Here is a 15,668-nt window from a genome sequence, read left to right as displayed (position 1 = left end):
GTTGAGCATGCTAAAGAGTAGAGGAATGACTGAAGATTGGCTATGGTGTCAGCGCTCTTGGTGTGCTATCTTTCTTATTCCATGTCCACTCTTCCAGTATAACATGAACGCTTTGCAGAAAACCATTCTTGAAAATTCAGTTGTGAAATGTTCCTCTTGGAGTTACAGCAATAGAGTCTTTGTGCAGCAGTGTAGATATTAGGGTGTTTATACTCTGGATGAGTTATGAAGCCAAACTCCTTGGGAGACTGATGGTCCCTAGGAGAAAAACAACATCCCAAAACATCTATGCTATGTGCCATTGCTTGCTGATCACATGGCATTTGTAACTCCTGTTAATTCTGGGTCAGGAAAGCAAAGATTCTTTCCCTTTTCAGGCATACATTTAAGAACACATTTTAGATTGCCTCGATACGAGCATATTGTAAAGGCCCAGACTGATTAGCTGTATTTTGCAGACACACTCTGTCTCAGATTACCATTTGTACCTTATACAGGTCAAGTCATTTCAACTTGTTCTCCCCTTTCCATACAACGCCCGTTCTCCTATTTCCCCATTGCCTCTGGGCAGCCACCTCCCAGGCCTTCCATTGCTAAAGTCAGCATGTGCCTTTCACTGACATATTTTAAATTGAAACACAGCAACAAAGACCAATCACAAATACAGTCAGAGAATACAGTATAAGGGAGGAACTTAGAAATGTTAATTCAGATTCAGTTAATTCCCCTGGGGCTATGTTCATGTTCAATAACCAAAATATCTACTGCCTGAAATGTGTACCAAGAGAGAGGATTTGATGTTGTACAGTATTCTTGAAGAACAATTTATACATTTACAGTCACTGAGAATCTCCTTTGTGAAGTCAGTCTTGACATTCCCCTCAGTAGGAACCAGCAATTATATTAGGAGACACGTACATTTAAGTCAAGCAGCTCACATTTTTAAAATTTGACACTTGAAACAGCCTGTTCTCTAAATTATTAATGCGAAATTCCTTGTAGAAATCATTTGCTGCTAAGTTTGAATTATTCAGTGCTTAGATGAACAAATGGAATCGTATCTGTTCATGAGCAACTGGCAAGCATGATAAGAGGCACTGGATCTGTCGTAACTGGGTTACCTGCTCAGAATGCCTTTTCCTATAAGACCAAAGAAGTTTGAAACGTGTTGTACCTGCTATTTGTGATTCTCCTTGTTTTCTGCATGATATCATTTATTTCTTTATCCTTTTTGCATTTAAACCTATGAATACCCTGGAGAGTAAGCACTATGGAGATACCTGAATTAATTTCATGTATGTTGTTACTAGTTTCTAATTTTACTGTCAAAGATAGATGGGAACCCTAGAAGGCAAAATCTAGTTAAAAAAATGTTTGTCCGTTAAAAATACACACATTCATACATTTGAAAATGTTATGGAAGCATTTATATAAACACTAAGCTTGGCTGAAGCTCACTTAATAATGCTTTGCAATTGTAATTGGTTTGCTCTTCAAGTATCCTTGCTCTTTTCTAACAGTTTTGGGCAGCTTTTGCTAATTTGGCCTTAAGATATGTTACTTGTGAATCATTCTATGGGTAAGGTTATTTTTTGGGAGCCCCTGAGAAACGTAGAATGATGGCTGCAGAAGCACATCACAAGTAAACAGCAGTCATCATGCCCTAGTACCAAATCCAAGAAGAAGTTGGGTAGCTCACATTATTTGAAATTATCAGTGATTCTGATTTTGTTCCTGGGCATGGTGAGCAAGCATTTCCTATTGCAAGACACACATCAGTGCAACCTGATCCATTCCAACTCATCACATATAAAATGTTGCCCAATAACAGAGGCTCCCATCAAGTGTAATGTGTAGGGAATGACAGAATGTGTGAAAAGACAAGAATAACCTTGTGTCACAGCAAATTCTATACCAAAAGCCCCCAGAGAGCTAATGATGAAAGATTTTGTTAGACTTAAATGCACTAATGAAATGGCCTAACGTAGTTGCTCTGAATCTTTTCCACCAGATTTTGTTACAAGGAACAATTTTCAGTGCCTGAATGGAAAAAGATTTCAGTTCACATGCAAAAAATATTATTAAAATCTGATGTGTTAAAGATAAAGTTCAAGTCTAAATAATGATTAGTGCCAAAAACTTAAAGGCAACCAACTGCAGCCATAGTTCTTAATGCTTCAGCTCTGTCTTTAGTTGGAAATTTAAGAAGACTGCAGAGAATTTAAATATATTTGAAAACTGAGCTTGACTTCAAATCAGTGTTGGGTTTACTGAGAAGAGAGTATTTGTAAAGGATATTGTAGCTCTCTCCTCCTGAGTTTTCCTTCTTGTTAAACTCATTCTGAGCAGTGTTGACCTTTTAACTCTGATGGTATCGATGCCCTTGTACACGGGGATGTCTGTGCCAGGTATTATGGTCCTGAAAATAAGATGTTTTACAAGCTAACAAAATACAAGTGTTTTAATTGGGAAATTAGCACCACTTTTCCTCTGAGTTGTTGATTCAGTATTTCTGTTAGCACTAAATCAATAGTTAGAATACCTTTCTAAGATGACGAGGGGGCCAAACTTGTAATGGGATTACTAAGGATTTGATATCAAATTCAGCATCATTGTAAGAACAATAAATATACCCAATTACTAAATATTTTTCCTATTTTATTCTTTAATGAAAGAACCGTGCGTTTTAGAGATTAATCTTATAAAGCTTCTTCTTATTTTAAAAAAAGTTTAATTTTTCTTGAAATGTGAAACAGCCAAACTGTGTAACTGCTTACTTCCTGGCTGGTGTTGTAGGAAGAAAATATTCATTCTTGGAATCTCAGCGTTGGCCACATAAGCATTCTTCTGGGGAACCCCTGCAGGTCCCTTTGCAGGATTGAGACAGCAACCTGCAATGAGGATGGATGCTGGCTGAAGTCTAGGGTCATCACTGTGGCTGTCTGTGAATGCAGGACTGTAGAATGAGTCATACCTTTGGGATTGTGTTGAGGTTTTGGATATGTTGTAAAAAATAAATAACATTGCAATGCTAATGGCTCTTTTACAATAGTTTGGGGCATTTGTAAATATATAACTTTCCAACCAAATAAGCATGTTTGTAAAAGTACCTTAAGTTCTTCAGCATGCTTGTTTTCCAAATTATTTGAAATTCCAGTCCAGATTTCTGACGGACTAATGAAGTGATCAGGTTTCTTCCAAATGGTTTGTGGTAGGGTTAGTAACCTAACAACAAAAGAAGGCAGAAAAACTAATGATTTCTAGTCATTTTATTCTGTCAGGCTTTCTCTTACAGTGCAGATGCTCAAGTCACCCATTGCCTTTTGTTGCATGTTTCCTGTTGTGTTTTTTCCTTTGTCCTCATTTCTTACACTTCACAGAATGACCACATCAGCAGCAGGTTACTTTTTCAGTACACAGAAAAAAACAAACCTAGTTTCTAAGTGTCAGAATAGGAATAATTTAGGGCTTGTATGAAGTTGTCAACCCTGCTACTACCAGGATGACTTTCTGTTTTTGTTTAGTTGTAATATTTTTTGCAATACTTCTAGATAATTGCTATGGCTTCTGACAATTTTCTTGCTTCATTGGCAGTCCTATTCATTAATTTTTAAAGTCCTTTAGAAGTGTTGGGTAGTATATGCTGTGTTGAAGATTATTTTGACGTCATATTTATGTTGAACAGAAGTTCATGGGCAGCCAGTGAAAGCTATTGGCAGTTAGTGGCTGTGCAGTAAGCTGTGTACAAGGAGCAGTTGGTCTTGGTCCGAGACAGGACAGTGGATGTTTCTGGCCTTATGGCTTATGGTTAAACGTTTGAACAGTAGTGTTCTTCCTGATGGCCCAGCTGTAGCATGAACAAGGAGGTGACATGCACCTGGCACTGCCATTGGAAATGTGTTCTGTGCAGCAGTAATTCTCCAGAGGATGTCCCCTGCTTTCTCCGTGGATCGTGAACCATGAAAGTGTGCTGCCCCTGTGCCTAGAAGCACTCTCAGATGATGTAATTTCCCTCCACGCTCCTTTAAAATTCAGTAACATAAAGCAGTCTTCATGAAGATCTTGCTTGGAGGATAATAATGCATTGTGTAGCTATTTCGCTACATACAATGACTCTGTATGTCCCTCCAGATTGCAGGCAGTCATTTTGTAAGTAGAATTTAGAGATGTCACGAGTGGCTGAACAAACAAATATTGCCAGTTAATGTTTAAGCTCTCAATTTACTGAAGCATTTGTTACCAGTTTGCAAAAGAGATCAAACAACTGTGAATCATAACCTTGGCTACTAATTAAATGCTTTATTCCCTTCCCTCATTGCAGAAGCATTTAATCTCAGGGAAGCAGGACAGCCTGTTGGGCAGAATTAGATTTTACGGCATAAGCAGAAGTTTACTGTGAGGTTTCCTATTGCAGTTGGAAATGTAAAGGAACAAAATATTAACTTCCATTCCTGGCACTGAAGTTCATGTTAGCACTGAAAAAGGATTGATTTAAAATTGCAGCATTGGAAAATCGTTTTGGTCTTGTAGCACTGTTATGTGACTGAATGGTGAATCTCATTTTTATTGTCCTGCTGCCTTGCGTACAGATGATCCTCTGCATTGAGACAGAGGATGAGGGATTTGGTGTACTTTACTGGTGACCGTGTGCCCCACAGAAAAGTATTTTCCTTACAAATAATGGACTGTGAAGGACACCCCAGAGGAAATGAAGCATAAAACAAAACGCTACAAGCAGTTTTATTGCAAGAGAAGTGTATTTCTATTTGTCATAAGGTGTTGTGTGTACATTTATGTATGCAGACCTGCATGAAGGTTACGCTATCACAACTTTAATACCTAATACCAAATTCAGCAGCATTTATCTTTTTGGATCTAACTCTGTGAAGTAGGACTTAAAAAGATAAATTCCTTATTGCCTTCTGGTTCTGTGTATGTTGTCCCTGTCGTGAGCAGTGATTCAGCAAGGGCTCTCGCAATGGGAATACCACTTACTAGCATTGAGCTGACTCAGTTCACTGGGAGTGGATCCAAGAAGGCAGCTGGCCCACTTATAAGTGAATTCCCATTCTTATAACATGAGCCACAATCTTGCAGTCAAGTGTGCATGAGAAGGGACATGGACAGAGTCTCTGTGAGACCCTTCAGTAAGCATTAGTAGGGAAGGGCCTCCCATACAAACCCAACTGCAGATTTGGGGAACAATGCATAATCATTGAGGTGCAGTTACTCTGTGTAAATGCACGTAGTGGACAGCAGGCCTGCGTTGAAAAGCTTATGTTATTAATTTGAAAAGCTATCCTATCGTACAGTGTATCAGGAGAAAGCAGGTTTTTTTATTTTATTTATTTTATTCAGACACCAGCTGAGAGGCAGTATGCACATGTAGGAAATGAATGTATTTCAGTCTTGGTTTTGGCTTTTGCATTTGGAGAAAGCTCACTCATTCCCACTCAAAAGTATGAGTGTTCACAAAGGCTCCTCTTGCCATATTTTCAGAGGACTGATGTCCATCATTGGCACATGCAAAATTTCTGGTTGCTGAGAGAAGTTTGTCCTAAGGAGTTACCTGAATGTTGACTGATAGTTCAGACTGTTAACTAAAACAAATTAGGTAATACCATGCTATAGTATACTAAATAGCCAAGCTTTTACAAGACTTACATATTCAATACAGGAATATTCCTACCTATCAGCTTTGTTACTAACAATGTATGAAGGAAAAACACGTGGAATATCTAAGTAAAACCAGTTCTGCTTTGTCTGCTCCTGTGCTTAAGCCATCACTGGAAGTCTACCTGGGAGGAAAACTCAAAATACTGGAGGTTCCAGCCTTTCTGAAAAGAAGTAAACATTGTCATATGCTTGCCAATAATGACATTCTAGCGCATCTGGAGAATAGTAATGGAGTGAGCAAGTAGAATAAGTCATCAACAGATATTTTATATATTAGATTTGGCACTGTTAATGTTAAGAAGAAAAAACTGTCCTTACAAGCATTAAAAATTATGAAAGATGGCAAATGACTGTTCCTATAATAAACAGGTTTCTTTCATACATACATTTCCTTCTGAAAAATAATATTGTCAGGTAGTATGAAAAGTTGTACAAATAGCCATTTATTTTCTTTTAGTTGTCATCTTTTTTATATGCATGAGAGGGAGATACATTTGTTTAAAGACCTGCAGGCTTGGTCTGTGTTTATGTACATTTCCAGTTCACTTTGGGGATGTATGTGTATACTGAGGTTGCATTCAGCTACTGCGGGATCATTTGGATTGTTTAGCAGACAACTACTTGAAAATCTTCAGTATTTCTAAAATCATTTTTGAAATCATTTTCATGAAGGTATGTATTGTACAAGACTTAGTGACAGGAAAAGAAAAACGTGAATTCTAATTGTGTGCAAAAGCTGTACGTGGCTGAATTGGGAAAGATGAGTAGAGGATTGTTTTGACATAGAGGTTAAGTGAACACTTCTTGCTGTGACATGTACGCAAACCTAACGTGGGGCAGATAAAATCCTGACTTTTATGGCATTCTTTGAGGTGGGGAAGGTCGAAATAGTACTGTGTTGTACACATTGGATGAATTGCTACTCATTACATCACACATCCACATGTTGGTGAAGCCCTTACTAAAGGCTGCTATTTCACCATTTGGAAGGAGATGCTCCTTCACCTCACTCACCTGCCTTGTTTTTCCCGCAGGCTGAGAGAACATCACCGTGCTGCAATTAAAGTGATTCGAAGAATGCAGTATTTTGTGGCCAAGAAAAAGTTTCAGGTGAGTAGTGAATAGAAAGCTGCTTTTCCTAATAAGCCCTCTTACTCTCCTGCTTCATTGTTTCTTTTAGAAACTTTAAGAGACTGACACAATTCATTTCAGTAACGGAGAGCTACACCCACTATTCTCTCCCTACTTGAATAGAGTAGTTGTTTAGCAGCAGGCTAGTCAACTGTGGACACACTGAAAATAGGCTAAACTCCTGAAATGCAGTCTGAATTAAAATGTTATTTTCTGCTAATGGACTTGACCTCTAACCTTCCGTTATCGCTGCCTCTTTCTCACAGTGCAAACATTCTCATATGTCTCCATTAATTCTGAGCTGTATGTTACTGTCATGCTGAGTCAGTAGGATTAGAGATTAAAATACTACCTCAGCCTTATTTCTGTCTTTTAGTCAATTATATTGAAGTCCTGATAAGAAACTGGAATGGAAATTTGCTAGTGGATTGGAAGGTTTTAGCATCCTTTTCAATTGTCCCTAATGCATGCTTGCACACCTCTTTCACAACTTGTGACAGTCTGTTCTCTTCTGTAACCCCCACCAACAAACATTTCCAGCGTGTCTCTTCCCTCTCTTCTCTTGCAGGGATATTGCAATATAATGAGTGTTTTGCAGTAACTAATTTACTTGGTTGCCTGGTCCGAATGAAAATTTGTGGCTGCAAACTTTCTATGAATGTGGTTTTAAAATCAATTTGGTTAATCTCATGAAAACATGTGTCAATAGCCTTCAGCTTGATTTGAACCAGGTGAATATATCATGTATATAAGAAATACATAATTTGACTTAAAAGGAATTCATAAGGGACAGTCTCCATAGAACAGGCACAACAGCTGAAAATGCAAAGAAAGAGGAGAGCTTAACTGCCCACATGCATACTTGAGCATAAACTTGGCACTGCTGTATGGAAGAGATTGAAAAGCTTTCCCTTAATCTACACCAAAAAAAAGGGTTGTGATGAGAAGGGATCTTTTGTCCTTCAAATGTATGAAGAGCACAACATTTAGGAATTTAAAAAATGATGGTAATTAACTATTCATGGATGCATTGTTTCTATAAACCGCTGCTTGCTGCTGCTTCAAAGCCTGGATTCTGACTTCAGCTCCAAAATTTAGAACCATCACCTGAATTTTTTTAGTAATTTTCTTTTGTGAATCTTTTTTTCCCCAAAATTGATGAGTGAATTTATAGCTAAGGTTGCCATACATTTCCCCAAATTTCATTCAGTTGTGGATAAAGTATTCAGATTGTTGAAGCTGAAACCTCCCACCACAGGGATTTTCTTGATGGGAACACTTTCAGAAAGTTTCTGCTAGCAGATTTTGCCTAACATTTTTCTTAGATTAAAGTTAAGAAAGCCATGGAATCTGGCTACTGGAAAATAATTTCTGTAGTTATTTTGTTGAGAAGTTCCTTAGTGCTGGCTGGTCAGCACTTGTAAGTTGGAAAGGGATGTTGCTCATTCCAGTGAAGCGTCCATTGCTATTCAGTGAAAAACAGCGTGAATGTGGCCAATTTCATTACACTTCAGTTTATTCTTATTCTGCAAACTGATTGCGATTCTTTGGTCTGTGGTAATTACAGAATCATTGCTCCCATAAATTCAGAACATAAAATATTTGCCATGGCATTAGCAAAGCTATTTAGAAACAAGAAATCTACACATTACATATCTACCTCCCAGGTGGTGATTGTCAAAAACAGATTTGGAAAATGCCTGAACACTGTGTGCAACATTATCCACCTGGCAAATAAATGAAACTCCCCTGCGGCAGATGACTTGATAGAAGCTGAAAAAGCATTTCACTGAATAGAATGGGACTATTCAGTTCCTACTCAAAACTTGTTTGTATTCAGTGTCCCATTTACGAAGCTGGTTTCTCAGTTGTGCTCTAACTTTCTCACCTGCAAAAGACCTCTTCCTGGCTGTCTACAAAACCCTTCAACAAGGTTGTCTCTTATCCTTCTTTAGTAGTCCTCATGCTTCCTGAATTATTAATATGAGCTGTTAGTAATGAACCAGCAATCTAAGTTAAGATAAAGTGAAATATCTGACGTCACTACTGTGTTGAAATGATATACGTCTGTTCCTGTTGGAAGTAGAGATTTCCAATAGGGAGATACCTGATACTTTTCCATAATTTCTGAATACAAGGTCATGACCAAGTTTAAAAACGTGGAGAGCACCAAAAGTACAGTTTTCAAAAGCACTGAAGTAACCTAATGCACAAAATCACCTTGAAATTCTAGCCACGAGGTGATTTTGGAAACCTCTCCTGTAATTAGGAGATAACCACTCTTATTATTCTTTCCTCAAATGTATGTTGTAAATCTGCTTTGTTCTATTATGTGCTCATAAAATAATCACAAGAAATTACTTGGCACATGTTTAAACATTTTCGTAAGTATACACTTTGTGTTAACCAGTCCTACACAATACCTGAAATTAGGGTAAAGCAGAATATGCATTTTGAAAACTTAATCTTTCAGAGGTCTACATAGAAGCTGTTTTCTGGCAGATAGTTGCCTTTGAAACTTTGTGAAAAGTAGCTTCCTAACAGTAAATTCAGATTTTTCCCTTACCTATGGAAAAAATTATGTATATTTTCACTAGACTGCTAATGTTTAAAGTAAGCTGGAAGAATTAATTGCAAGGTCAGCACTTAAAAGGATAATTTTCTAGAGATGCCTTCAAAGTTTTTGGGAAGGGGAAGAATGAGAAGAAGGGAAGGAAGAGCAAAATTTTGCAAAATAGGTCTCAGCATGAACCCAGCATGCTTCTTAAACTGTACCAGCTGTTTGCAGGATACACCTGTATGTCTAATTTTGTGCAGATACGTTTTTTTAAAGACCTCAATCAATAACAAGTGGTGATGACAACACAAGGACAAATGTCAGTTAGAAAGCAGGGACTTCCTGTTTAAAAAAAAAAGGTAATTAAAAACAAATTGAAACTAAACAAAGGCATTTCAAAGGACATGAAAAGTAATACTATGTGAAGCATCACACATACAAATCATTTCCTCTTTAAAAGAAGGGGACAAATTTATGATGTATTTTAAAGTCTAGGTCTGAATACAGTCCATATGATGATGCCCGTGTAGGAACCCAGCATAACATTTTGAAGAATTAATGCCCTTTTTAAGGATGTGTTTATGCTCTTGTAAATGAGCTATAACGCTTGCAAAGTCTGTGGGACTCATTCAAATTGTGTAGGAAAGGTCTACTAGTAGTAAACACAATTCTTGTGCATCACTGAAGATGAACAGCTCAATGTTATGAAAGGATTCCATAGATTATAGGGAAAACAGTATTTAGAAATTAATGGTTTCCTGGGCTTTGTCCCCCTCTCCTACACAAAAGTAAATTTCACGTTAGGTCTAAATCAAGTATCTCCGTTCTAGATTTGCTTTTCAGAAAGCAAATCACCACAGTTAGATATTTCCACTGGTTGAGTTCATGGGTAAATAACATTTAATTTCCAATTAGGAAAGTTCCTAAATGTTTTGTGACTTATGCACATGGATACAATTGTGTCATCCACCAGAAAAGACCCAGAGACCAGGGATTTGATCTGATTTCCCATTGTCAACTATAAACATTTATTTTTTTTTAGTTCCCTTCTGAAACATGCTTTTAATTTGTTTTGTGCTCTTCACCATGGCAAGTATTCTATACATAGAATAAACTAAAGATACAGCTTGGAGTCCCACCAGTTGACATGAGTAACCGTTGCCTGGTTTGTTATGATTTCACTGGAAAATCTTGCATTTAGACACATCACCATATGAAATTTGTTTGTCACAGTATGAATCATGAGTTGTATGTGTGTAATCTTTCCTAATCTCCACACTGGGCTGTAGCAAACAATGTAGTTCAAAGTGTCCTTGTTTCAAAGGATCCCAGGCCCATTTTATTTGACTGTTACTTGGTTACATTTCCCAGAAATACCCTTGCAGGGATTCCCCTCTCCCTGGTCTGGCTCTTGGGAAAGTTCTCTCTGAATGCAGCTACAAGGGAACAGCAGTGGGCACTTGTGTGCATTTCTTACTTGGAGCTGGCATTGGTGATTTGTGCGAATTTTCATTTATGATAAGATAAAGTCTTTCTCACTTAGGAAATTCTTTACCATAAGTTGATTAGGAGAGGAATAAAGGAGAGGAAAGAAGCTAAGGAAACATGTGGGACTGGCTTGTACGTTTTCCTTCAATACTCATTCATTGTCTGCTGTGTTGTTTTTTTTTCCTTTTACAGAACTAACAAATTCTGTTGTCAACAGCAGCAGCATGAGTATTTTTTCTTGAAAGGTCAGCTTTCACTATGAAGTAATTGCAGAATAATCAGTACTGACTATTAAATATTCCATCAGACTTGGAAACTGAACTTCATTCATAAATTATGTTTACTCCACATTTTCATTTTTTGTTAAATGGTAAACAGAAACCAGACAGTAACCTATTTAGAATTACTATCAGACTCCTGCTGCAGAGTATGGAAGGCAGAATAAAGCTCTTCGTGCTTCTTCCTGCTAAAGTGCTTTACTGAACCTGAAGTTTTCGAGCTGATCTTGCAGATCTGTCCCTTGCTGGGTTATCACATGAAGATAGTAAAGATTTGGGGAGGAGGGGGCAGGGGCATGGGTTGTTTGTTTGTTTTGATAGTACTGCACTTACAGGATTAGCCTGTGGACAAGACTTTGGGCTTATGCCACTGTTGGGTCAGGCTTCTTTCTCTGTGGCTGTCGGTTATGATTGCAATGTGTGTAAGCACTTGGCTTTCCTGGGAACTCCTGTGTGCTCTTTGGTCAAATCAGTGAGTATCTCACATGAGGCCAAGGTTTGCAGTTGGTTTCTGAGATTCTGGCAGACTGAAATGCAATTTGCTTAATGAAGTGATATTTTACTGAAAAAGTAAATATATGAAGAGAGAGTTTTAAAGATGAAGTGCTGAACTCTAGTTTTTTAAGAGCAGGTGGAATAAGAGCAAAATGTAACAGGAGACTAACAAAAGCTATTATTTAGGTGCAGAACAATTGATCTTCAGAAGATGTGTAGTTTTTGAAACTTCTTAAGGCAGTATCTGAAGACAACAGTTGGATGTCAAAAGTAATTTAATTGTAAAATGGACTGACTGCCATTCTAATCTGGTCCTTATCCAGTATTTCATTTACCTGAACAAGGGAGTGTGATAAAGCAAAGATATTAAACTTGACAAATAGGAAATTGTCCCCTTCAAAACATACAAAAAAGTGTTTTCTTCAAGAAATGAAGTGCACTGCAATGCATTTTTGTCATAGGAAGTTTTCCCCACATTAAACTGGAGCCTGCCCTGAAATTTTCAGTCCTGTTTTTTGGATGACTTCAGCTGATGGAGATGATGTTGAGAATTAACAGGTTTTCATTTAACCTTGAACATTTTCTAAGCAGTGGTCATGAAACAGTTGAGTTCAACATTTTTAGTGTAGGGAGGAAAAATGTCAGCAGAGTTGGCACCTTGGATTTTAAGAGAGCAAACTTTAAGCTACTCAAGGAGCTAGTTAGCAGTGTCCCCAGGCAATTGACTGTAGAGGGTTTAGGTTTAGGGGTCCATGGGGAGCAATGACTCTCCATTTGTAGCCACCAAAATTGTAAGAGACCAGTTGTATCCATTGAGTGTTTGTAAGTCCAAGGGGCCTGACAGGATTCATATCACAGCACTGAAGGAATTAGCAGACGTTAAAGCTGGACCCTCTCAACAGTTTACTGCAGGTCAAGGGAGTCTCTGCTGACTGGAAGCTAGCCAATGTTATACCCCTGTACACAAGATAGGCATAAAAGAAGACTCAGGAAATAACAGACCTGTCAATCTTAGTTCAGTACCCAGAAAAGATACGTAAAAATGTCCTGGGTGCTACAGAAAGGCAATTAAAGAACAAAGCTGTCATTAGGCATAATCAACATGGGTTCATGAAGGGAAAGTCTTGCCTTAGTAATTTGATATCCTTCTATGACAGGGTCACCTGCTTAGATGAAGAGAAGGCAGTGGATCTAATCTTTCTTGATTTCAGTATGGCCTTTGATACCATCCCCAGAATCCTTCTGGACAAATGTTCTTACTGTGAGCAGGTTCCTGTTACCCTGGGTGATGAACTCTCTGAAGGGCAGAACTCAAAGAGCTGAAGCGAATGGAGCTACATGTGGCTGGTGGCAGGTCACTAGCAGTATTCCCCATGACTCAGTTCAAAGAATGGTTCTGTTCAACATTGCTGTCAGTGATTTGGATGCAGGAGTTGACTGCATCATCAGCAGATTTGCTGACAGTAGTAAACCAAGATGTGCTTTTGACTGTTTGGACAATCAGAAGTGGCATGAAGTTCAACAAACATAAATGCAAATGCTGCATTTGGGATGGAATGACAACAGACCCATGCACAGATGGGAGACAAGTGGCTGAAGAGCAGCTCAGCAGAAAGGGGCCTGAAGTGCTGGTGGCAGCAGTCTCAACACGAGCCAGAAATGGGGCCTGAAAGCCAAGAGAGAAAGCTGCTTTTTGGGGTGTGCTGAACACAGTGTAACCAGCCAGTTACAATATGTGATTCTCCTGCTATATTTAGCATTGGTATGGCTTCACCTTGAATACTGTACCTTGTATTCTGTTGTACTCCATTCTAGCCTGTTCTGTTCTTCTGTAATGTCAGGTGTTGCTTACTATTCAGTCTGACGTGGGAAGATTAGACCCTACTCCTGTCCTTCTGTTGTGTTAGAGCATCACTGCTTCAGTTTCTAACAGTAGGATTAAGATATTTTGAGTTTATTACTACACTTTGACAGGTTCATTCAGTTACTTCCCAGTTAGTCTCAATATTTCTTGGGAAAAAAAATGATCTTTGCCTTTAATAATTCACAAAAGTATTTTTATTACTAATAGGTTGGATTAAGATCTCCCCATACATGAAATACAAATTTCAAACCCAGGGCTTTCTTTCTCATTGTTTCTTGCCCCGGTCTTTTCCCAATATTTCCCAGTAGTTTAGAAAGCTGAACCAGGCTTTCTGCAAAAGGAAATCAGTCATGCACCTTCAACCAATACTGTGGTTTAAGGTTCACATAGTATGAACTGAACTGAGAGCTCAGGCTGAGAATAAGTGCTTACACCTGCAAAAGAGCTCTCTACTGGCTAATAGCTGATGAGTATAAAACTGATTTCCAGAAGATGCTCTAAGGTGACCACAAGGTTCTGAGCAAAGGAGCAGACATAGTTTCTTGGCCTCAAGTTTAATGGATAATCTCCCAAAAGTTATGTAGACGTGCAGTCACAAAAAAAAAAAAAAAGGTGGATTTAATCAGAATTGTCATAATTATTCCACAATAAATATATGATCATACAATGGTCAAATTATCTGAAATTTAATAAAATGTTAAATGGGTTTAGAAGAATTTACTTCTTGATTTTGGAAAATAAATTACATTCACATGGAATATTTATACATCTTTGTAGCTTACTGATCTGTTTCTGATTTTTATTTTACAGCAAGCTAGAAAGCCATACGATGTCCGAGATGTTATTGAGCAGTATTCCCAGGGTCATCTCAACCTGATGGTGCGAATCAAGGAGTTACAGAGAAGGTATAACTGATAGGATTACAAATGCTGTATTGGTAGGACTGTGCAAATTCACAGAATACAGAAATGTCACTCAAATAAAGCGTTGTTTTTACAGAAGATGAAGAAGGCAGAGAGCTTAAAAATCTGATAACTGAGACTTACTGTTTTGATTATACTTGTGTGCATTGCCTCAGACCAAGCTTACTCTGACTGTAGGCCATAATCCCTTGATGTGCTTGTACAGAGTGAAATAACATTGCCTGCTCTTGTAGAACTACACTTAACAGCAAACAAAGAGAGAATAGGTGGATGCTGTAAGTAAGCTACAGTAGACCCAAAAATTGAGGAAACAGCAATTCTGTTCATGTGAAAAAGCAGTGGGCACGGTAAAACTCCACTTTTGCTAAAGAAAGCTGAAGACCGTTCAAGTCTAATGCTGGTTCATTTGCTGTACAAACCACGTTGCTTGCTTGTGAAGAGGTCTCCTCCCATTCAGCTCCAGAAGATGAAGATTGATATCACTTTATCACCTCAGATTGATAAAAGCTAAAAAATTTTCTTCTTTGTTTACAGGTTGGATCAATGCATAGGGAAGCCATCTCTTTTCATCTCTGTCTCAGGTAAATTAATATGTCTAAATTTTATTTTATGAAGATATAATTAGTGGGAAATCCTTTTAAAAATACTTTTGATTTTGTTGCAACAATTTTAAAAACTTGTGACCTGAAGCTAACTAAATATTGTAGATACCTAAACAACACCTTTTTAAATAGGGCTGTTCTTAATTAGATATTTAAAGCACCTGGTGTCTTAGTTTCAGCTGAGGTGGAATTACTTTCTTCAAAGTGACTGGTATGATGCTGTGTTTTGGTTCTAGAAGAAGGACAGTGTTGATAAACACTGATATTTACAGTTGCTGCTAAGCAATGTTGTAGAGTCAAGGCCATTCTCAGTGAAGGGTATAAGGAGATGAGAGGGAAGAGGATTAAGACAGCAGACTTAAATTGGCCAAAGGAGTATTCCATACTAGATGGCATTGTGTGGAAGGTGTTTTGAAGGGAGTGAGAGTTTTGGCTCTTCTGATGAGCAGGAGCTTAGCTGGGCATCAGTCAGGAGGTGGTGAGCAATTGCTTGTGCATCATTTGTTATCATGTTCATATAGGTATATTTGGCATAGCTATTGCCTTATTTTGTTTCTTCCTCTTAGTAAATAGTTTCATCTCAACCAATGAGTTCTACTTCGTTGTTTGTTTCCTTTCAATTTTCTCACCCATCCCGCTGGGAAGGGGTTTAAT

At 38.1% G+C, this 15,668-nt stretch overlaps 1 protein-coding gene across 1 annotated transcript in view; it reads left to right on the top strand.

Annotated features, from left to right (window-relative positions):
* KCNQ1 (potassium voltage-gated channel subfamily Q member 1) overlaps positions 1-15,668 on the top strand; it is a 328,880-nt gene that overhangs the window by 210,847 nt on the left and 102,365 nt on the right. Inside the window, exons 12-14 of the mRNA XM_052694566.1 lie at positions 6,711-6,786; positions 14,300-14,394; positions 14,947-14,993. Of these exons, the coding sequence (XP_052550526.1) occupies positions 6,711-6,786; positions 14,300-14,394; positions 14,947-14,993 (218 nt within the window). The remainder of the gene's footprint in view (positions 1-6,710; positions 6,787-14,299; positions 14,395-14,946; positions 14,994-15,668) is intronic.

This window comes from Tympanuchus pallidicinctus, unplaced genomic scaffold, assembly GCF_026119805.1.
Source record: "Tympanuchus pallidicinctus isolate F22 unplaced genomic scaffold, pur_lepc_1.0 scaffold3, whole genome shotgun sequence".
In the NCBI taxonomy this organism is placed as follows: Eukaryota; Metazoa; Chordata; class Aves; order Galliformes; family Phasianidae; genus Tympanuchus; species Tympanuchus pallidicinctus.
This window is presented reverse-complemented; position numbering and strand designations above follow the sequence as displayed.